Below are 23,795 nucleotides of genomic sequence, written 5' to 3' on the forward strand. Positions count from 1 at the left end.
GTTTCATAGGACTGTGTTCTTTAGGTCAGAGATAAATTTCTGCAGCAGTAGATTTTGTTGCAATTACAACCACCTCCTCACTGCAGCAGAAGCTGATTATTGAGGACAGCGCTTACAGAACCTGTATGTTGTTACCGGGTACCATGGGGCTGTAACTGGCATCCTGAAAGAAAATGGTTATTGCAGATGAAGGTCAGAGCCACATCTGCATGTCTGAATTTCAGCACATCTGGCTTATTGTGGTAGGCCCCTTTTGGCAAGAAATAGAACATCAAATTGCCAGACCATAGAGAAAACTATGTGATCTACAGAAGAAACCAGAGCAAGCCAGGGATGCCAGGCTGCAGAGGAATGTCAATTTGCAGGGATGTGCTGCAAGGCCTTCTCCCAGGGAAACAGAGCTGTTCTGACTGCACTGGGTACCACTGTCAGCAAAGGATGAAGCTGTGAACAAGTGTGGGCTCTGTGAAAGCCCAAAGGGGTCTCCTTTTCTGCCCCCACCAGCTCACTGACACTGGAAGGCTACCAAGACTGGGGACAGAGTGCAAAAGGACATCAGAGCATCCAAAAACATGTCAACTCTAAACCAAGGAGCAGGGTTCTTGCACCCCTGTTCAACACGTTTGCCTTTTTATACAGTTTGCCTGTACCTTTTTGCCTCTACTGACCGACGCTCTGGAGCAGAGAAGCCCCTGTGAAAGATCCAGCCTCCTGCCCACAGCAGAACTGCAGCTCCAGAGCTCTGAGGGCACTTCCCTTGGCCAGTCCCTTGGCCAAACCCAGCATGGTCAGGCTCGGCTCTCACAACAATTTCTTGTTAAACACAGAAAAATATCCCAGCTCAGCCACAGCCATAAGCAAGACACTTTGTAGACCAGCATGCTGCCACCAACCAATATTTTCTTCCTTGCCTTTTTTTTTTTTTCTTTAATAAAACATCCACGTGTTCTGCCATCACAAGGGATGATGATTCAGGCTGACCTGCATTAGATAGAAATCGAGCCTCACACACAGCACTGATTTAAAGTTGCTGTGGTTGAACTAGAGAACACTGAATCATGACAAAGATGTCAAAAGATGCAGAATCTACCACATTCACAGATTAGCAGTGTCAGTGTTTAATTACTCTCTTGGTTAATCCAGTGTTGATGACAAGAGGCAGCAGGCAAGGAACATACTAAGCAAAGGGATGCAGAGCCTGTGAGTATGCTTAGGTCACCTCTTAAGAGACAGTCTGCTTTCAGACAGCTCACTACACATTCTCTTGTCTGAGCAGCTCAGTATACACAATGCCCTTTCCCTTACTTTTTGGTTAAAAACCATCAAAGCCAGGAAAAGAAAAAAAGGAAAAAAAAAAAAGAAAATCCACCTTATGGCATAAGCACAGCTCTGCCATTTGGAGGAGATAGACAGTTACAGAGTCACAGACCAGTTTGGGTTGGAAGGGACCTTAAAGCTCAGTTTATTTCAACCGCTCCGCACTGAGCATCTTCAACTGCAGCAGGTTGCTCAGAGGCCCGTCCAGCCTGACTGGAAATGTTTCCAGGGATGAGGCATCCACCACTTTTCTAGGCAACTTATGCCACTGCCTCACCACCCTCACGGTAAAAAACTTCTTCCTTATACCTAGTCTGAATCTCCCCTTCTTTAGTTTAAAACGATCATCTCTTGTCCTATTGCAACAGGCACTGATAAAAACTCTGTCCTCACCTTTCCTTGAATCCTGAAAGGCTGCAATAAGGTCTCCCCAAAGCCTTCTCTTCTCCAGGCTGAACATGCCCAGCTCTCCCAGCTTGGCTCCAGAGCAGAGGGACTCCAGCCCTTGGAGCATCTCCTTGGCCTCGTCTGGATTCGTTCCAACAGCTCCACGTCCTTCTGATGTTGGGGTCCCCGGAGCTGGAGGCAGCTCTACAGGGGTGTCTCACCTGAGGGGGAAGAGGGGCAGAATCCTCCCCTCCCCACTGTCCACGCTGTGGGATCAGCCTAGGGCACAGGGGGTTTCTGGACTGGGTCATGTTCAGCCTCTCCCCCACCAGCACCCCCAAGTCCTTCTCTCCAGGGCTGCTCCATCTGTTCATCCCCAGCCTGGACTGATACCAGGGGTTGCCCTGACGCAGGTTCTACACCTTTAGCTTGGCCTTGGTGAACCTCATGAGGTTCCCATGGCCCACCTCTCATGTTTGTCCAGGTCCCTCTGGATGATATCCCGTCCCTCAGGAGTGTCACCTGCACCCTCAGCTTGGTGCTGTTGATAAATTTGCTGAGGGTGCAGTCGATCCCACTGTCTGTGTCATGGATGAAGACATTAAGCAGCACTGGTCCCAGTACAGACCCCTGAGGGACACCACTCGTTACTCATCTTTACCTGGGCTTTGAGACATAGATCACTACTAATCTGGATGTGATCATCCAAACCATTCCTTCTCAACCCATCAAATCTCTTGCCAATTCAGACAGAAAATGTTGGAAAGAAACATTAGACATAGACAAAGAAAAAGAAAGGCACCCCTTAAGAGGTTTTTGGAATCTGCAGGCAACCATGCAGTGACACTCCCAAAGGAGCATGACCCTCTCCATCCTTCCTTCCAAAATTCCACAGAGCTATGGATTGCCCCCAAGTGCCTTTCAGCAAACCCCAGATCCCTTTATAGTGTCTCAGGAATGGCAGTACCAGGTCACAAAGGAGCTTGGCCATGCTTTGGGCCTCTGCAGAAGGGAAATATTCATTAAGGAAAACATAATATCCCTGCAAAGTGCACTGTGTTCCAGAAGGAGAATACTGCAAATAATTCAGTGTGTTTGGCCAGAAGGAAAATCCCTTTCTGATCCAAAGGATCCAGTGGTTTAACCTGTGCACAAAGCAAGACAGCAGCACCAGGAAGGTGATAACCTGCTTTTCCTGCTGTTCCTCCTTTCCAGGCAGCAGTGTTTGTCACTAAATGGGAGACAGTGAATGCTAGGATTGACCATAACGTACCCAGAAAAGCTCAGGGACAGCTCTGGAATCACTGTCTGAATGGTTGCAGCAGGTTAGCCAGGCTGCATATCCAGGTGTGTCCCTGTCCCACCCTCCCTTCCTTACCTTTCACTATCCACACGGTGTTTGGGCTGTGCTTTCCCTTTGTCCTTCTGCGGTGCCGAGTCTTCCAGAAAACTGTGGTCCAGGCTGTCCTCAGGAACAAAGTCCTCCACGCTCTGTACCTTGGCAGGGGCTGCAGGGTCAGGGGGAGGAGTGGCAGCAGTAGGATCTGCATTAGTGACAGGAGTTGTAAAACACGGGGGTCAACACAAGCAAGACAGAAATTGGCTTTTTCCAGATCTGTGCTGCCCAGGGTGGCAGCAACCATGAGGCAGAGGGAGGTTATAAACAGGATATAAATCAGCCCAGAGTCTGGCATGAAGGCACTTACAGATCACACATGGCTGCTGCGGTTTAGAACTGAAAACCTCTGGCACAGGCTGGCTCTGCTCTCCAGGGAGGGCTGCAATTGCCTGTACCACAGGTTTTATACCTGTGCTATGTGCACTGCTCCTGTGGGATGTCCCCTCACTATTCTCTTACCTTTTCCAGACTGTTTGGTTCACTCTCTCCTATCCTCTTGCTTTTTTCAGCTGTAACTGTCCAAGGCAGAATTGTTCACCCTGTGCTTTTAGATATCCTGTGTAACCAAACGCTCAAGAGCTACCTCAAGAAGAGGCTTACTTTAATACAGTTTATTTGTAGAGACACCTTTGCCCATCTTTAAGGTATCAGGATGAAAGCTCATGAAATTAGCATAACTGAGAAGCCTGAAGTGATTAACCATTTTGGAATCTGCAGTATTCAACCTTTTTCCTCTGCCCACACTGCAATTTACATCTAGGCTCCTTTCTTTTGGATGAACAAGATTTGTGTCTTATTTTTTTCCTGCTTTTTGCTCTCCTAGCACAGCTTTCAGATCACTTTTGCATACAAACACTATCACTAATGCCATAGAATACCGTTGGTGAAAGCTAAACCCCAGCCAAAAGAATTAGTTCTCCAAGACTTCAAGGAAAAGCTTAAATAGCAGCTCCCAGAAAAATCCAAGGATTAATTGGTGACAGTGATTTTTTGGCTGCTTTCCAGTAAACTAGTCCCTGGGTACATTCCAGTGGAAGTGCAGACTCTTGGTACACTACAGAAACCTCAGAACACCGACACATCAGCTCTTCCTGGCTGCCTTTTGTAACCCTCCCTAAGCATCCTGAGATACCAGGGCTGCAGGTCACAAGCCCAAAACAGTTCTCAAGCTAAGTGAGAGTTAAAGGAAGAGAAGAAAACGAAAAACCCCAAATCCAAATGCTGTAACACTGGTAGTAGACCACTTGTCTCTTTTTTCCTACAGATCTTCCTACAGATCAATACAACAAAGGTTTTTTTATTGACAAGGAATTTCTAACATCTGCTCCTCTTTGGTCTTTGTTTTTGTTTTTTTTTTTTTTCTGGGTAGGAAGAGTCATAAACAAGAGTCATATCTGGGAAGAGGTTCATGATGCAGAACACTGTGTGCAGATCTAAACCAGAACCATTTCAACATCTGAAATTGCAACCGGTGTTCCCAGCACCTCCTCCTTTCTCTCTGTGAGTGCCTTGGCAGCACTGTGAGCTCGAGGGATTGACAGTGTGAGAGGGAAGGTATTTCCAAATGGTGACTCAAACCATGTCAGGATTTTTAGGCAGTGCCAGCTCTGCAGCTCCAGTCAGCTTTGCAAACAAAGTGAATGTGACAGGCAAATTAAGGTCCAGATCAGTAAAATGACATGCAACAAACCCTCGATGCCTCTGCCTCATCACTCTGTCCAGCAGAGTTGGGACTGAGGGCTAAGCTGCTCCACGCTGCACCAGTGCTGAGGCAGGAGCTAAGCCCAACTCCCTCCTCCCGGAGCAGCTCTGAAGGAGCGTTATTTCCCCGGAGGGGGATCCGCTGCGGAGCCTGGACCTACGTGATCATTTCTGGCTGAATAACCTTTAAACCCAGCACTCCACTGCTCTCTGCTACACACAGGACCCTCCGAGCTGACACACTTGTGCAAGGACAGCACTTCAAATGGCTTCTCTAACCATTTTTCTTGCTATTCAAGAGGTGTTTGTGCTCCTGGTAACAACCTGACAGTTATTTTATTTATTTTATTAGTGTCTCCTGTGTGTTGAGGACCTTCCTCCTGAAGCATGCCACAGCCACCACCCAGCTGGCTGGGCACAGTCCCCATCCAAGCCCAGCACAGAGACAAACCAAAATACTGATCAGGAGAAAAACAGAGAGTGACAGCCTCGCTGCACACACACTGGGCCTTCACACACTTGTCTGTTCAACCTCTCACAGGGAAATAATGAAAATAAAACAGAATCACAGAATGTTCTGAGTTGGAAGGGACACACAAGGATCATCAAGTCCAACTCTTAAGTGAATCCATATGGGGATGAACCCATGGCCTTGGCGTTATTAGCACCAACTCTAACAAGATGTGTGAAACATCCTCTGTCCCAGCCCAGAGACAGCGAAAGGCCCACAGGTGACATCCTGCCTGGACCTGCACCAGCACCTACCTGGCTGGGGAGGAGAGGGCTCTGAGGCAGGGGACGTCCCAAACAGCCGCGCAATAATGCCACGCTTGGGCGGGGGGGCTGCGGCCGGGGGTGCCGGTGCAGGCACGTGGGGCTGTGGGGCCTCGGGCGCAGGCACCGGTGAAAAGGATGGTGGGGGGTCAGGAGAGATGGTGGAGCTTGTGGCAAGTGCCGGCTGTGGGGTGCCAGGACTAGAGCTGCCTGTCGACGTGGAGCTCGGAGGTACAATGGGCGACTGGGAGCCAGAGGAAGGGCTCTGGCCGTTCGTTGTTAGTGGTGACGTGTGTCCTTGACTTCGGGCTTCCATCATTTCAAGAAACCTGTAGGGAAGACAAATTACAAATGTAAGGAATCAAGAATCATATAATCACAGACTGGTTTGTGTTGGGAGGTACCTTAAAAGCTTATCTTGTTCCACCTCCCTGCCATGGGCCGGAACACCTTCCACTAGCCCAGGTTGCTCCAGGCCTTGCTCCTGTCCAACCTGGCCTTGGACACTTCCAGGGATGGGGCAGCCACAGCTTCTCTGGGCAACCTGTGCCAGGGCCTCACCACCCTCACAGGAAAGAATTCTTTCCCAATATCCCATCTAGCCCTGCCCTCTGGCAGTTTAAAACCATTATCCCTTGTCCTGCCACTACTTGCCCATATAAAAAGTCCCTCTCCCTCTTTTTATAAGCCCTTTTTATTTGTCTATGGGCTGAGCTGGGAGGGTAGGGGTCTGCTTCCAGCTGGGCTGGGAGGGTATGGATCTGCTTCCAGTGATGCTGTGACTCCCCAGACCACATGAGTTAAACTCACCCAACCTGCATTGAGGTGTGGAGAATCCCAACTTGCTCTGCACTGCAAGATGAAACTTATATTTTCAACACTACTGGGAACTCCCTGGATAGACAGACTATAATAACATGCCAGGGTTTCGAATGCAACCTTAAGTCAGTTGTTGGACATATGTCTCTAAGGGACTATGTCCTGTAGGAATGGCACATTTTTAGATTCTGCAGAAGGGATCAGTGTTCAAGAAAACTCAACTGCTATAATAACCTCTTTATCAGTCAAGAATGGATCTGAGAGGAGAATCCTTGAACATCAAAAGAAAAGAGCTGTCCTGAGGGCTCAGCGAGGACTGAGTGCCATCACCCTTCTTTCAGTGTTCAGATGCACAGGCAGGCTCTCCCCCTGCACACACTCCCCCTCCGTGTGGGAGGCAGTGGAGCCAAGCAGCAGGAGTTCTGCAGCAGGCTGTGGTCCTGGCTGTGTTCCTGCCTGGAAGAGCATTAAAGCCTGTACTGCTAGAGAATGAAAAGCTCTTTTTCCAAAAGGAGCCCAAGCCTAACCCAAGCCTCCCTCTGCATCCTGCAGGGTCAGCAGCCTGTTCACAAGCTGTGAGCAGAGAAACACGGACAGAGAGACAGGCTCTTGCCATGAAATGGTCTCAAAATCAGATCTGCTACATGCTGCACAGCTGAGAGATACAGAGAGGACACCCAAAGTGAAGCATCCTGTATAAAATCCAGCACATCACGGTCTCGCCTCTCATTTCATTAAGCCTAATGAATTCGAACACAGAGGCTCTGGGTTCAGCTGGTTCTGCAAGACGGACTCGATTGTGCTTCAGGCAATGAGAATGTCAAAGTAAAGCTCCTCTCCCATACAGAGCATGACCTCGTCCTTCAGGGACCTGAGCCAGCCCAAACCTACCCTGGACTGACTGCTGAGCAGAATGCAAACAGCAGGGGCTAAGAGACTCTAAACCTCCTTGAGATATAATTTCCTATTTTAAGGAGTAACTTGATATACTTTTAAGGAAGAAACTAATATACTTTGTGACCAGCAGTATCGGGAGCCCTGGGGAACAACATCCCAACGAAGCTGTTACTTGAATTGGAAAACCAACAGTCCTTCCTAACTAAAGAACTGGCTAAAGTGGAGATCAAGGGCAGCACTAAAAAGCAGAATTACTGACAAGAGAAATCCTTGGCAGAGTTCCTCAAGGACTGGCTTTAAGATATATTTCAGCATTTCAGTGGAGCAGCACAGAGACCAGAGAAATGCTCATGAGGTGCAACTTGGGAGGCAACATCAGCAGAGAGGAGAATAGAGACAAGACAGAGATAGAACTGGATGATCCCAAGTAACAGAAATAGGAAGAAATTAGGCAGTACAAAGGAAATCTTCATCTGCTCAAGGTCGAGGAAACAAGTGTTCTTGCTCCCAGTTCACCAGATGAGAATGGTTGGGAAAGACTCACCTCACTCATTTCAGAAGACTGGACTAAAGACTGCAATTGCAGCGGTGCAGGAGCCTGGCTCTCACACTCTGTCCACTGCCTATCCCCTGAGATCACTGTCAGAGAATCACAGAACCATGGAATATCTTGAGCTGAAAGGGACCCACAAGGATCATCGAGTTCAATTCCTGGCTCTGCACAGGAGACCCCAACAATCCCACCATGTTGCCTGAGTGTTGTCCAAATGCCCCTTGATCTCTGGCAGCCTTGGGGCCATGACCACTGGCCTGGGGAGCCTGTTCAGTGCTCCACCACCCTCTGGGGGAAGAACCTTTTCCTAATATCCAACCTAAACCTCTCCTGACAGAGCTCCAGCTGTTCCCTTGGATCCTGTCACTGGTCACAGACAGCAGAGACTGGAGCTGCCCCTCAACTGCCCCTTGTGAGGAAGCTGCAGACTGCCAAGGCATCTGAATCAGTGCAATGCTGTGGTGGCCTCACTGATGCTTCCACTAGGATCAAGGACAAGGCTTATATGTGTATTCCACCCAGTACACTGGCTAGACCAAAATGAGGTCTTGGAAGAGCTAAGCTCAGAGCATGTGACACAGGATCCATTCCCCAGCCTCCCTCTCTGTGGATGAGTAGCTGTGGTGAGCTGTGCGACAACACGTTCCACTGAAAATGATGCATGGATTTGTCATGCACCAAAGAGAAAACATAAAGGAGTTTAACTCCTGCACTGAGCTCTGTGGAGACTGCATCAGGTTTGTTTGGAAGGTGCACAATACATCACACATGCTGCAAGAACGTAATAGTGTGTACTCAATACATCTGTGTCACTGCGCTGCAGGGCTGAGCCATCGCACATCGCTCCTTTCCTGAGGAGAGGGGACCAGACGTGGTTCAGCATCCCTGTGGGCAGGGTACACACGGCATCTGCGGGGAGGGAAAGGCAAACCAGGGGTCCCTGCAATTCAGCCCTCATCCAACAAAGCAAAGACTCTATATCCACAAACCACGTGACTTGCCACGGCCTGAAAAGCCATCCAAGAGCTTTGCCTGCATGGGATGTGCAGCTCTTCAGCTCCACGCCACATGCGCTCAGTGCTGAGCTGTGCCATCCCTCCCCTCCCAGCTTTGATCCAGGGCTCCTGGTGAGCCAAAGGCAGGATGGCTGAATAGCTCTGCTTTGTGGTACTCACTCCTCCTCCTCCCAAGCCCTACTCAGGGTTAAAGACTCCTGCCTTCCAACTGTGAGGAGAGATTAATCCCAGCTGCTCTACATGCACCCCCGTTCCTGTTTATAGCAACAGCAATCCTGGATGGAAGCCTGCAAGCCTGGTCACTGCTGCACCCACAGCCAAGGTACTGCTGCCAGCACCACTCGCTCTCCTGGCTGAGCTGGGCTCCCTGGCTGTCTGTGTGAGCACCTAAATCACCAACGCCACATGAAGCCAGAATGAACAACCTCTGAGTCTCAGGTCGCTGGGTCCCACCATCAAGGCAACTGGGTGACTCGTAGGATAAGATGATTGTACTCTGAAGACTTAGGAACAAGGAGATACAAAGAATATATAGTCACTTTAGGATACAGAATACAAAGCTCAGAGTACTTAAAGCTGGACTCAACAAAGCATAGGACACTCTTAACAATACCAGGGTATTTGAAGATTTACTGTACTTGGTTCTACTAAAGCTGCTGATTTTGGAAACAACCTGCTTTGTTCTGGGAAAGTAGCCAGCTCCAGAGGGAGGGAAGGCTGAGACTACCACCTGTTTCTCCTGCAGAAACACATGAATTTTAAGAGCTGGAGGGAAAAAACCCACTACATAACTGAAGTATAAAGAATGTCATCCTTCCCTCTAGCTCAGCCAGGTTGGAGTAACACACATGCAGGCTTGGTCTGCACCTGTGCTCCTGCACCTTGCTCACCTACGGCGTGTGAAGGACATAACAGGAGACAGCAAGTTCTTTCAATAGGAAGATACCAGTGGTTATTTTGGGGACATCACAACACAGGCTCTTGCCCTAGCACAACGCCAAGGAAAGAAAGCTGTGGCACGTGTGCTTCATGTCACCTCCCTCATCTCCAACCAGACACGTGGCCCAAGCCTTGTGCTGTGACACCGGGGAAATCAGGGTGGTCTGACACTCGTTCTACATGGGCTGCATAAACCAGCTCTGCTGAGCTTTTATATTCAGATCTTCTTCTGTGAGGGAGGTGGGTGGAAAACCAGCACACATGAAACCCTGCCAGCAAGCTCGCAGTAATTTCCAGGGTGGAGGTGTCTGAGCATCCTCCACACTTTGAAAATACTACATAATGCATGAATGCTTTCTCTGGCTTTATACACACTCCTCAGAGGCACAAGTTGTGGCTGTTTTGGGAACACACTGGGCCAAACCTGTCATGTGTGTATTTTTTCTCAGATTTTATACAATCTGTCCACTTCCTTGTTCTATCCATCAGTCCTTTGCAAAGGGACTCACTCAAAACCCTACTGTAGAACAAGCAGCTTCGTGCCCACACTGGATGTAGTAGACCAGGTCCCAGTAAAGCACAAGGTAAACTCATGCCTGAGTACTCTTGTTCTGTTGGGATACAGAGACAGCAAACGTGCCACACACGTCCAGGTGGGTCATCTGTCCTCACCCCCATGGGCTCCTTGTTTGCCTTTCAGTCCCTCCATTTTAGACAAGTCCAAAACATCCTCAAACCCCTGAATAATTCACTGGAGGTTGGACCTGCTCGCAAGCAGAGACTTCTATTCAATTTTAAAGATGAACACGCTCTGTGGGAACAAAAATTCATCAGAGCCTGAGGTTACTATTGCTCTGCTCCCAGGGCAAACACAAAAAGACTTGTTAGCCTCACAACTTCCTAAAATGAACACAATGCTTGTGTTCATTTCCTATTCGAGATGGGAGCAGCTTTTTGGCTCCTGGTTCTAATGTGCTGTGATCAATTTTTCAAATGTATTTCATGTGGCAAGAAAAGCTTTGGGTTATTTTATTAATTGTGAAAATGAAGATTAATTGGCTGTATGACATCAATTTAACTGGGGTTAGTGATGGTTAGATTTCCACATGCTTGTTTTGAGCTCATTAAAGGTACTGCACCTGATCCCCCCGATCAGCCCAGGCCACTGAATATGGAATCAATGGCCAAGCAGGGTTTAATCATGCTGTTGTCCTGCTTTCCACCTGACAAAATGGATGGAGCAGGGTAACCCTCTGCTTCATAACATACAGGACATGCACCATGTCCCCCACTTCTCTAGCAAGACCGATGACGACATGTTTAGATGCCCTTAATTCTTAATGCAGCACCCCCCAAAAGTATGACCTAGTTAGAGTGCCATTCCAGTTCAGGCTGGCTCCTGACCTGTCTGATGGCCACAGGGATTCACAGCAAGAGCAGAGGATAAAGGTGGGGCATGGGGAAGAGAAAGCAAGAGTGGGTTTACTTTCCCCACTGGTAGCTGGTGTTGTTCTGGACCAGCCAAGGATACCAGAGAACAGGTCCAGCAGCAGCTCCTCCTGCCACAGTGCTGGTGTTACTCAGCACCACAGTCTTCCCAAAATTATGAGCTGTGCTCAACGTGGATAAAACAACCAGGCAAATAAAACCCCAACCCCTCAATCAATGACTCTGCAGTGACTAAAGCTGTCGCTGCAGGGAGCATGTATCCCCAAAGCAGAGTCCTCAGCAGGGCAGCCCAAATGCCCTTCTGCAGCCTGGCATCCACAGGCTGAGAGGAGACAGCCTCAAGTTGTGCCAGGGGAAGGTTTAGTTTGGATATCAGGGAAAATTTCTTCACCAAAAGGGCTGTCCGGCCCTGGCACCATTCTGTGAGGGGACAGGCACACTGAGCATAAACAAGTTCTCCTTGTGACAGAAGATAAGCTGGGTACAATTAAAAATGCAGAAATTGAGCAAATTAAGTACAAATTCTGAACAGCATAAGATAAGTAATTGCTCTTTCTTTAATAAGAATTTAAGAACTCAAAAAAGGCTGAAATGTGTTTTTAGCAGCATTGAAAATGTAAAATCTGAGAAAGCACAGAGAAAGTACCAGAGCCAGAGGTGTGGCAGGCAGAGAGGAGCCTAAGCACAGGGAAGGAGCTGGAAGCATCTGACTGTGTCTCCCACGGGGCAGTGGCTGCCCGGGATGGCTTACGTAAGGTGGATGAGGCAGCGTCGTGTGCCACCTCGTGTTGTCTCTGGGATCCACATTTTGGAGAAGTGATGATTTTGTCCTCAGGTCCCCTGCTGCAGCAGGAGGAAGGGCTCTTGTTCTCTTTCTGTTCTCACAGAGCCAAATTTAGAATCAGTCATTGTGACAGAGCAGCTACCAGACGTGCACAGGGTGAATGGAATAACCGAGATGTCCTAGCGCTGTCACCTCGCCTTGCTCCATGGCCTGATTTTATGGCAGGAGAGCAGGAATGGCCTCTGAGGAAGTGCTGCAGCATCCACACCATGGCCTGCGGCCCCAAATGCCTACGGTCACCTCCCCTTGCTGTGCAATTTGGGTGACCCACAGCAGAACTCCCAGTGCTGTCCAAACTGAGGCAACAAACACAAGGGCCTTGTGACAGGATGCTGTAGCCAGGTGGGGGCCAGTTTCCTCTACCAAGTAACAAGCACTAAAAAGGAACATGCAAAAGAGGCCTCAAATTGCACCGGGGGAGGTTTAGGTTAGACGTTTGGGAAAATTTCTTCACAAAAAGGGTGACTAGGCATTGGAACAGGCTGCCCAGGGCAGTGGTGGAATCACTGTCCATGGAAATGTTCAAAAAACACATGGATGTGGAATTTGGGGACATGGTTTAGTAGTGGTCTTGGCAGTGCTGGGTTAACACAGTTGGACTTCATGATCTTAGAGGGCTTTTCCAACCCTAATGATTCTATGATCTGCCAAGGGTCACCAAGCCAAACCACATCAACGCACATGCTGCGTGCAACAGGGTGAGTGGCAGCAGGTGCTCACTCAGACATCCACTGAAGTAGCATATTAAACATTATAATCCCAAAATTATGGGCATCTGACAAGCATGGATGTAAGGATCTTCCCAAACCCTCACTGCTTTTAATATTTTAGCAACTCCTCTTTTGTCAGGCACCATGGCTGTGGTATTTCTGAGGCCATGTTAAGCTAATCCTGCAGCCTGACAGTGCCATCAGCTCCCCAGCAGCTAGGCAGTGTGGTCACACTGGATGGGATGATCCAGTCTAATACCCACTGCTGGAATCAGGAGGTCTGGCCACCACTTTGCCAGTACCATACTGCTGCTGCTGCTGTTGCCTTTAAGATCTGGTGTTTGACAGATGCTTCTCAGAGCCAGCCCAGTGCAGATTAACCCAGAGGTAGATATGGCATAAGATAGTTTTCATAGAGTTACAGAATCCCAGACTGGTTTGGGCTGGAAGGTACCTTAAAGTTTATCTCATTGCAAACCCTGCCACGGGCAGGGACACCTTCCACTACACCATGTTGCTCCAAGCCCTGTCAAACCTGGTTTTCTCCTGGATTGGTGAGCTGAAGTGACACACGCGGAGGTCCAGCAAATTCTAAAACTGATGGAAGGGTGAGAGGTGACGAAGTAGGAAGATCTTGTGCTGTGAGTTTGAAATAGCTCTGCCAACTCTTAATTCTTTTAAGTATCTTCCCACTACTGAAGCAGTACAAACAAAAGTATGGAAAACCATCTGACAGCACAGCCCACACAGCCCAGGTCCTTGGAGCAGGGACATCAAGAGAAATGCTGAAGGCATGAGGAGACTAACTGGTCCCTGAGGAATGAGGTGAACACTCTGGAAACAGCACTGTTTTGTGCCCATTGGGGTCTTTCAATGCTCTCAAAGGAAAACACACTGAACAAGGTTATAGAATTCGAAACTTGGGCTGAAAAATGCTTGTCAAAATGGCTGTGCATGAATATTTCATAATCATCGACTCCAACTCCCAAATAAAGCTCCTGTAAATAATCCTTTTTCAATACATTCTGAGGCTGACTTTTCTGGCTTGCACATTGCAATAAAGGCCTTGTGATGGGAATTCATGGAATATGGATTCCTGTTCACGGTGCAGATGTACTGGCTTTGTGGGGCTAAATTTGGCAAACACTGTTCCAAGCAGCAAGCACACAGTCAGGGCACAGAACAAACACAGGGGAGAGGAACCAGCCACTTTTTCAAACTAGAAATGCACCCAGGAGTTTAGAAGCGCTCAATGGAACAAAAGACAGCAGTGTTGTTGCTATTACGTTCTGCCTATCACAAAACACACCATACACAGGAATACAACAGCCAGAAGGATAGGAACCAGTTTGTGTACTGAGCCACTGAGAGCTGGAAAATATCCCCTTTCAGCAATTCATCTACAATCCCTTCAGCATGTGCTGGCTCCAGGTGTGCTGCTCAGCCTCACCTCCCCTGCCCTCCCCTGACCACATGCCTGTAAGAACCAGAGCCTTTCACTTGGGATCCCCAAGTGCATGCTTTATTTCAGGTGATGCCACTTAAAAGTGACATTTTATCCAAAGAATCCCTAAATGTCACACACTAGACCCTTCAACCTGGCCACATGTCACAGCTGGGGCTGCCCAACATTCACGTGACACCCAAACAGTTAGAAAAGACAGCTCAGTGACATACAGTTCGTAGTTTTGGTCTTCAGTCTCTTGCTGCACTGACAGCTCCTCCAGAGTTGCATCAATATCCAGCTGATTTGTTTCCAGCTGCCGCAGTAACGTCTCCCTCTGAGGAAAGGAAAACAAGCCAGGTCTGAGCAGGGAAGGCTCATTGTAACATATCTCTGAGCAGTGAGATCCTGTGTCACCACTCTACCACAGCAACGTGTTGAACAGGAGCACTGGCCCTGCTTACAGTGTCAACTGAAGTACAGAACACAGAGGAAGCAGAAGCAAAAGTAGATAATCCAGAAAGTTTATGTATAAGAAGTGCCTTGTTCTGTGAGCTGTTCTCAGCCATAAATCAATAATGTGTGATTTCAGACACTGCATCACTAGTTACATTTGGATAAAAGATTCAGCTCCTGTGGAGATCAGTTGTGCAACCCATTCACTTGGGTCTTTAATTTTCCCTGTGCTAAAACAGCCCCTCTGTGAGCAGGACTCAGCTGATGCAAAACCTCCCAGTAATTTTCTTTTTGCTGTCATGGTAGATGAGTGAGCACAACTGTCAACCAAGAGACACTTCTGAAGTCCCTGCCCCTCTGCCTCCTGTTGCTGCTCCACAGATGGGGGACAGACATCCCAGTCCATTTCAAATGGAAAGTAAAGTGAGTCGGCTTCACTAATGTAACCCAGGGCAGCCCCATTCAGTCCTTCACTTCCCACATTTCCAACAGAACCCAAGCAAAAATCTCAGCTGAGGGGAAGTGCTGGCTTAACAGACTCCCTCCTCCTGACAGCCCGGATGGCAGTGAGGAGAGATCAATAACCACAGGCATTAGGCTGAGCCAGCTCCAAGGGCTCTTCCACAGCCCTGAGCACAGGGCTGACACAGCATCCATTCCTTCAGAAACATCATTCCGGATCCCCTGGACAACACTAGAGCTGTATGTGATACAAATCCTGCCCCAGAGCCCCGTCCCCTCTGCTCAGGCACAGCTGGCTGGCACACAGCTGGGCACTGGCACCCTGCTTGCCTCCTGGGGGGGCTCTGAGCATGGGGCATGCTGACCAGCTCACACTCCGAATTCTGGCGTCAAAAGCCACAACGTTCAGTGTCTGAAAGTATCAGTCCTCCCTCTCCCACCGCCTAGGCACTGTGTGGCCCAGGAGCAGGGACAGCTCCTGCTGAGCTCAGCCGGTGACTCAGGGCACTGCACTGTCCCCGTCACAGCAGGTCCGTGGTGCCAAGGGGTGTAGCCAAGGCAGGAGGAGATGGAAGAGAAACCACACACTTCCTCCGCATTGCCAAGGCTTTTGCTTTTATAACTGCCTTATCCTCCAAGAACATTTAAGGTTTCCACTCTGACAAATATTTTTGAAGGTTGGCATCAATAACCATAGTGAATTTTTAATTCCCTGTTTGACAACACATAAGCTCACTGCAGGAAGATCCCACCAGACTAAAAGGGCAAAAGGAAATCTACTACATAATTCCCGGAATAAAATCCCTCTGTGAAGACAAACATTTGCATGAAGCAATGGTGTTCAGTCCCTATGTGCACATGCTGCTGGCATTATGGTTTCACAGACATGACAACTTTGAAGCCATCAAGACACTGTACAGATTTTAAGAGCAAACAACTCATCTGGCTCATTCAAACCACACCACGCTGCTGTGACCCAGGGCACAGTCAGGGCACAGCCCGAGCCCTCCATGGAGCGGGCCAATTTATATCAAATTCTATCATGACTGATATCAGCAGACAAGGTTCAAGTAATTTTTATTTTGTATTATAAGACCAGGTGATTCATCACAGGTGATAACCCTTAAACACACTGAAATTTACTGGAAGGCACAGCCTTTCTTGAAATTTAAGAGCTTCTGTGATCATTTAATCTAATTTACTGCTTCATGTTTACCTTTGCCATTGTGTTAAGAGCTTGGAGCAATTCCTGTTTTCTTTGCTAGGTTATTTTTATTCATCAAATTCAAAAGCCCTCTTCAGATGGAAACTTGACTTCAATTAACATGTATGCAAAGAATTATGAAATCATTACTTAATGTCAATTCCCTTTATCATGGTTTACAGACAAGAAAGATTCAGAAAAATATGCTATACATATTTAAATGTGCTACACTAATCAGAAGTACTAATAAAGATTTTAGAATTCAAATTCTAGATTTTACAACTCAAGATTCAAGAAAATCAAGATTTCAGAAGTAGTAGATGTCATCCTCCTACGTTATTCAGGCAGTATGAGCAAAAATGAGACAAAAAAGGGCAAGTCTGCTGCTTCTTTGTCCCCAGTTTCCTAAAATGGGTGAAATAAATGCTGAGCAAATTAGCTGAGCAAACAGAGACAGAAGGGCTACTGCTCTCCAGGGCTTACCTTAGGCTCTTTGATAATGACTTTTATTAAACAAGTGGTTTGCCTTGCCTCACACTTTGGCATTGAGACACACATCAGAGTTTTATTTTCACAGATCACAGTAAATCAAGAATATAGATTTAATTAAGAGCAAGTTTCAACTAATTTTGTAAAAATTCATCACTATTAGCAGACTTCCAAATACGTCAAAAAATGAATCCTATTTTACCATGCTGGTATTAAAATATTAAAGAAACAGCTTATTTTAGCAGTAACACAAAAGAAGGGAATAAATCATACGCTACAGACCAATGCTTTGGCTGAAAGCCACATTCAAGGGCTTCCTGGGAAAAGGCAATTTCAGCTGTCTGCAGAATCCTGTCTCCTTCCAGTGCAGCATCCGGAGGCCTGGGTGACCTGATCCCATTTGTGGGCCACCAGCAATACCTACAGCTAAACTGCATCCTCAGGTTTGCCAACCCTGCCCCTGGAAAGGAACTGATAAATAATTGAAGAGCCCAGGCTGCCAGAGGGAACGTGCTCTGTGCTGGGGGTATGGATTTCAGCCCTGCTTTCTCCGTGAAAGATGCATGACTGTAAGCTGAGCACAGGAACGTGCCACTGACACCAACCCTAAGGGACAGCCTGGGTCCTCAGATACAGCTGGACAACTCTCCCCCTGGAGAGCTGCAGGGGATGTGCTGAGGGACACAGAAACCCTCAGGGCTGAGTAAATCCTATGTGCATTTTACACCTGGCAGCATCCCTCTGCCTTTACCCTGCTCCAAAGTACTTGGGAAAAGACTCCCTTCTGGAGCCTGGTACTGGCAAGAATCTCTGAAGGGATAAGCAGAACCTTTAGGAATTAAATCTAACTGCGATGTTCCTACAAATTCAGCATCATACTGCACTGGATGTTAATCAGGCCCAGGCCTGGTCCCTGTGCACTCCAAGGCAAGATTCTCAAGGAGTCTCCAGGAGCAGCAAAGTGCTCCGAGCCAGCTACTGTGGAGCAGCAGAAGGCACTGCCCATAAACCTGTGGCACAAATGCAAGGGGCACTGGAAAATCCAATACAGCCCAACTCGGCTGAAGTTTGACATCGAGTAAAGCCCCAGTGCCTGGGGGGAAGCAACTAAAAGCCTCCGAATGTGCAGAGTCACCTCCCTTGGCACAGAAGGCAAGGCTGGGGACCTCCTGCACACTGCAGGGAAATGGAACAAGGTATTTCCACGGGGATCCTGTGCTGGGATTTTTATCAGAATGAACACTAAAACACCTGCCTGCAATCCCCGTATGAGCACAGAACTGCAGGAATTAGTTTGGACATTGCTGTTTTAAAGGCACAGCCAGGCAGCTCTCCCGGAATGACAGGCACAGGACAACCTCCTCAGGTCCCACCTTCTGTGCTGAGGTGCAAAGAACAGAGCACACATATTTAAACGTATGGTTTACATGTGCCCATCCAAAACTCCCCTTGCACATTTTGGGAACTAAATTCTAAGGAGAAGTCTTCCCAGGTTCGTTTCTGCAGTATTGAATTATTTAATTACATGAAAGCCACAGGATGTGGGAGTCTAATTACGTGGCAGTTGCACCTTCTGGGCTACCTCCACTGGCACCCTGAGCTCACTGAGCAGGAGAACAAATGTGAGCTGCTCACCCCATTCCCTTACCTCTCCTAAGCAACCACCACTGTAATCTCCAAACAACTAAAGGTTATATAAGATTTATTTTTTCTTTACCCTAAAGACCAAGATTTGTTCAAAAAGTTATCTGGTTTTGGTAACCTTATCAAAGTGTCCTAATTGCTTTCAGTCTCAGATTAATAGATCGCGTTTACTTGTACACAGCACATTTAGATGAAAGGTCCCCTAAGACTCACACCCTGAAGCTGCTTCCAAGCAAACCCAATACTACAAACACTTCAGAATTTCTTGCTTATTACTTTGGCCAGGGAAAATCCTGGCATACACAGACTGTCAACAGTATCACCATGAGCAGCTTCCAGAAACAACTCTGGCAGGAAGGCTGTGCTGATGGCTTTGTCTCTTATCAGAGAAAAAAAGGACAGATCTACAAAACTAACAAAAGTAACCTGGGAATTAGTTCTGCGTGATTTCCACCAGACACCCCTTTACCAGTGGAGCTGAGGTTATAAACCCAAACATTTCACCAGCACCATGCTGGCAGATTTCAATCTTCTCCTCTGAGCAGCAAGTTGGATTTATAGCTCAGGTTTCTACAACTGCCCCCTAAAAAAAATTATTGTTTGACTTGTTTTACTGGGATTTAATATATCCAGTTCTCTTATTCTAGTTCTTTCTGCTCTGCAGCCTGAGGACATGGTAACATCTACTAACATATTCCAGCTCCTTCTGAACTAGCATTCCAGTGGGGATTATTTGTATAGAAATACATATGGACACTTCAATTACTGGTGAAAGATAATCAACTGCCTATTTTTTTCCCATCCAACAGAAGACAATGACACAACATCATATGTGCCCTTAGAAAGCATAAACTATTGATCCCAAAGGATCCCAGTAGGATCACCCCAAAAGTGCCTCTTCTAAAGGTCTGCAGCTGAGAATCCCATCCTTCTCTGCCCATCTGGCCTTTGCCTTTCTCTTCAGCCCTCCCAAGAATCCTCAATTATGAAGAAAATATGAGGTTATATCCATGTGCACAGGATCCAAGCAGATCTATTACCGTTAGGGCAAATATTTTCAGCAAACAGAGGTTCCTGAACTGTTCAGTTCATGACCAAATCTCAGCTCGTCTGAGTTTTAACTGAACAGAATTGAAATCCAAAGTTTAATAAACGTGTCTGTGCAACATTTTTGACTTGGTAACTGCACCACTGGATGCCATTTTCATGTCAGTGTTACTCATTCCCTTGGAGCCTTTCTCCAGAAGTCAGTATTGGGAACTCAGCAGAGAAATCCTCTCGCAACCACAGGCATGTCACAGGCACCAATGTTCTAACACAATATTGCTATACCAACCCTAATAAAAACAAAAATCTACTCAGGATCCTTTAACATCAAAAGAAACCCCAAATACCAAATTTTTGCAATAGAGACAGAGCAAATACAATTTGTCCCACCCACCCAGCACACCAGGGCAATATCCCTCTCTTACCTGCAGCTGCAAGAAGGGGATGTTGAAGAATTTGTGCAGGTACTTGAGGCCAAAGCTGTTCTTCATGGAAGACTCAGCATAGCGGAAATAGGAGGAGCCAGGAGGCCTGTCTCAAGCAGAGAGAAGAACACTGTACCCAGGACAGACTGCACACACAGGGGCACTGGCTGAATTACACACCACAAGCAGCCCCACAGGCCATCCCCCCACCCCCAAATGTAGGCCAGTGGATCATTCTGCCTGGGACTCTTATTTTGTGGACAGCCAAAATTCATGCTTTGATCCCCTGAAGGGTGGCAGAAAGTGGCTGTTGGTGTGTCACAGTGTCATGTGCCTCCTAGGCTAAGAAATACTCAGTCAGGACACTGGGATGTTGGTTTCCTAAACTGGGGATTTACAGCTATACAAGCTTCTCATTTCTCAGTGACAGTTCTGGTTTAAAACCCCAAACAGACTGACAAAAATCACATATAGAGATGAATCTGTAAAGAAATGATTACATCATGGACAAAGTCTTAAAACGGACACCATTTCTGTGTGACTGACACAGGCATAAGCAAGTAAGAGATGAGGAAAATGAAAAAATTACCTTAAAGACATGAAATGACATAAAAAGGTACAATCTACTGAATCTTGACCAACAAATAGTATTTTATACTACATAACAGAGCACTTCAGACCTCTGCATAAGCGAAATTCTTGTCTGGCTGGTGACGGAGGTGTATGACTTGGCTGTGCCCAGTAAATGCTGTGTGGGGAAGCTCAGAGGCAGAGCAAGGAGACAGCTGCACTGGCTGGCTCTCTTGTAGCTGAATTACTTAGAGCAGAGAATGGTTGTGCCGCAAGGAGAGGATTCTTTCACACGAGGACTATTCAGAAAAAAGATGACTTCTTGGGAACAGCACTTCTGAAAGGCACTTGCTGCCAGGCCCTCCCTGCTTTTCAGGAACACAGCAAACAACCTGCCCAGAGCAGGCTCCCGGATCAGAGCCCATCATGTCAGCAGATGCTGCTGTGAGACACTGGGAGCCCAAAGCCAGGCCCTGGGGCAGAGGGTGCATGTGACATGGATGTGAAACACGGTTATCTATGGGTGATGTCAGATAGCAGTCAAGCCCTGCTGCCCTGCCAGGTGGCACAGCTCACCTGTTCAGGTTGTCAATGAGGTCCCGCACGTCACCGGGCAGGATGACCCGGTGCTCCCCCATGTCCCGGTAATTCCCAAGCACACACACTGGAACGTGGGTCGGTACTTTAGGAAGCTCCCTCAGAATATAGTTAAATGTCCTTCATCAGAGAAGAGAGAGAGAGAGAAAGGCAGATGAGTGGGAACATCCTTCTTTGAGCAGCTTCATGCACAAATCGTAGGGAAAAAACCCCCAAAGAATGTTTTTTCCAAAATTCTTCCAAGTCTGTGGATTCTTTGTCCCCTCAGAGAAATACATTAAGGCTCAATATGTTTGGATCATTCTTTATCCCAAAACAACTTGATAAGTTCAATAATCCACTTCCACCAGCAACCTCACATCTCCTACAGCAATGTTTCCCTCAGTCCTGCAAAACTGTGTGGGGTCAGTAGAAGAAAAGTTTTCCCTCCTTTCAACTTCCCCCAGACTCTCTGACCAACACCAAACCCGTACACCATTAGCTTAAATATAAAGCAGGAGCTCTTACCCCCTCCTCTTCCCACTCTGGTTTCCATATTTGCCTCACCCTCCTCAGCAGATGTGCAAAATGAACAGTTTGTTACTTCTGTACATTAAAGCAGCCCAGGGCCTCTAAATAATCCATACTAATACCAGTCTTCCTGGGAATTCCTCAGTAGCATTCCCCTTTCCCTTGTGTTCTGGGGAGCAGGGATTTTTAACATGCACTTTGCACCTGTGATAGCGCTAATTATCAAGCCTCAGCCAGCAGTGTATCAGCAACTGCAGCACACAACCTACTGGGACACTGCTTGTTTGGAACAAGCCCAGGAGAGGGGTTTATTAAAATCCATGTCACAAGACAAAGCTTTTATTTTAAGGGATACAAGCTTGCTTCAACTCATTAGGCTGGTTATCAGCTCTCAAATCCAACTGGGAATCTGGAAATCTAGAAGTAATTTGTTTTGCCTAAATAAGGGAGAATCATGAGATACCACTGAAGGTCTCTTACCACTGCTTGGTGATGTCAAACATCATCACTACACCATTGCAGTTCTTATAGACATCCAGGAACTCTGCATCCAGAGCCATTTCTGACTCTGCCTGAGGAAATAAAGGCAAAGAAGCAGCAAATAACTTGATTCAACGTTAGGCTTGTACAGAACGCAACGGATACAGTGCTGAATAGGCAAGCTTCTAAAGGGGTAACCACTGTAAGGAGTATCTGTGGATGTCACACCATCATTATTGAAGTAAGACACGTGGTGGTTCCCAGCTTCCACTTCCCACAGGAGCAGCACATGAAGCACCTGACAGTGTCTGACAGCGCATGCTAAAACCCACCCCTGCCCTTTTCCCCTGAGCTCTCAAATCCTGTGTTGGCAAGAAAACTCCACATAAGCTACAGGGTGGAGGACAGAGGGCACAACTCCCATTCCATCTCTTTGCTGATCCAAATATTGACTGTACTCCTAAACCTTCTGGTGTCCAAAGCCAGGAGGCAGTTTCTCTCATGGAGGACTGACAGAATTTATTAGCACCTGATTGTCTTCTCATCATTTGGACTCTGCATGCCTCAAAGTCCAGACAGTACTGGACAGTACAGGTCCCAACTGAGTCTCCATAGCTCCTGCTGCAATTTGGCGCCTCCGGAACAATTCTCACTCATTTTCCAGGAGTGGAAAACGCACCATGTTTGCAAAGGAAGAAGCAGCTGCGCTATTTGTTCTCATAAAGGCTTTTTCCACAGGAGAATATTTTAAGGAAAATTGTCCTCATCTGACCACACAGCCTGAGCAGCACTGGCACCAGCGAAAGGTTAACAGCCCAGCTCTGAGGTACAGCCAGGGCAGGGCATTGAGCGACTTCTTGAGGCCCCACAGGAAGGCCCTGACAAAAGGACTTCCTGCCACTGCCCACAGGCAGAGAAGTACAAAGCTGCTGAGCAAACACCTCAGCAGTGCAGTCATTTCCAAAAGACAGAATGGAAACCAGCAGGGAAGCTGTGGTGAGGGCAGGAGAAGGGCTGAAATGCACAGACCAAAGAGTGCAGAGCATCAGGGGTCCCACTACCCCTCACCCACCTGCCAAGCCAGTCTTAGAGCAGAAACAAATACAGAACTTGCTTTCCATGGACCAAAAGTGGATGAAAGGCCTCCCCCGAGAGGCAAACCTCTGCATCCCAGGTGACTCACCTCCTGAGGGTCATTCTCCAGTTTCAAACCATCTCCTCGTTTTTTGCATTTTCCTTAAAAAGAATTGTACAAAAAAAAAATAAAGCATTACACTGGGCAGAGAACTGCAGGATGGGTCTGGGCAGGACCACAGCAGTTTGAACATAACCTTAAAGCAGATCCTACTTCTACTGTAAGCCTGGGGGATGAGAAGGGGTAGGACAGGCGTGCCTTGCTGAGGAATCCAAGCTCCCCATGTCAAGAATCCCAGCTAGTCTATTCAAAGATGCAGTAAGGATATCTGGGGTAGCTTAAACCACGCTCTTCACAGCATAAAGCCCCAGTGACTGAGTAACACAGGGTTGGTGCACTCCTGGCCACAAAGGGAAGCTGCTTTGTTGCAGTTTTTGTTGTATTAGTGTTGAAGAAGCAAAAGTTCATGGGGCTGCTCTGACTGATGGCACAACTGCATGTGCAGCCTTCCTGAGAGATGCTGTGAT

At 47.5% G+C, this 23,795-nt stretch overlaps 1 protein-coding gene across 5 annotated transcripts in view; it reads right to left on the bottom strand.

Moving 5' to 3' along the window:
* Positions 1 to 23,795, bottom strand: part of RABL6 (RAB, member RAS oncogene family-like 6) — a 55,687-nt gene that overhangs the window by 13,372 nt on the left and 18,520 nt on the right. For 4 of the 5 annotated variants that reach the window (XM_017834685.1, XM_017834684.1, XM_017834689.1 and 1 more), the window contains 7 exons: positions 23,317 to 23,369; positions 22,134 to 22,225; positions 21,123 to 21,263; positions 19,977 to 20,082; positions 14,483 to 14,586; positions 5,570 to 5,907; positions 3,083 to 3,248 (listed from right to left, as the gene is read on the bottom strand). In XM_017834685.1, coding sequence (XP_017690174.1) covers positions 3,083 to 3,248; positions 5,570 to 5,907; positions 14,483 to 14,586; positions 19,977 to 20,082; positions 21,123 to 21,263; positions 22,134 to 22,225; positions 23,317 to 23,369 — 1,000 coding nt within the window. The remainder of the gene's footprint in view (positions 1 to 3,082; positions 3,249 to 5,569; positions 5,908 to 14,482; positions 14,587 to 19,976; positions 20,083 to 21,122; positions 21,264 to 22,133; positions 22,226 to 23,316; positions 23,370 to 23,795) is intronic. The other variant, XM_017834686.1, reaches the window with a different exon arrangement.

Source organism: Lepidothrix coronata, unplaced genomic scaffold, assembly GCF_001604755.1.
Source record: "Lepidothrix coronata isolate B3197 unplaced genomic scaffold, Lepidothrix_coronata-1.0 Scaffold237, whole genome shotgun sequence".
Taxonomy (NCBI): domain Eukaryota; kingdom Metazoa; phylum Chordata; class Aves; order Passeriformes; family Pipridae; genus Lepidothrix; species Lepidothrix coronata.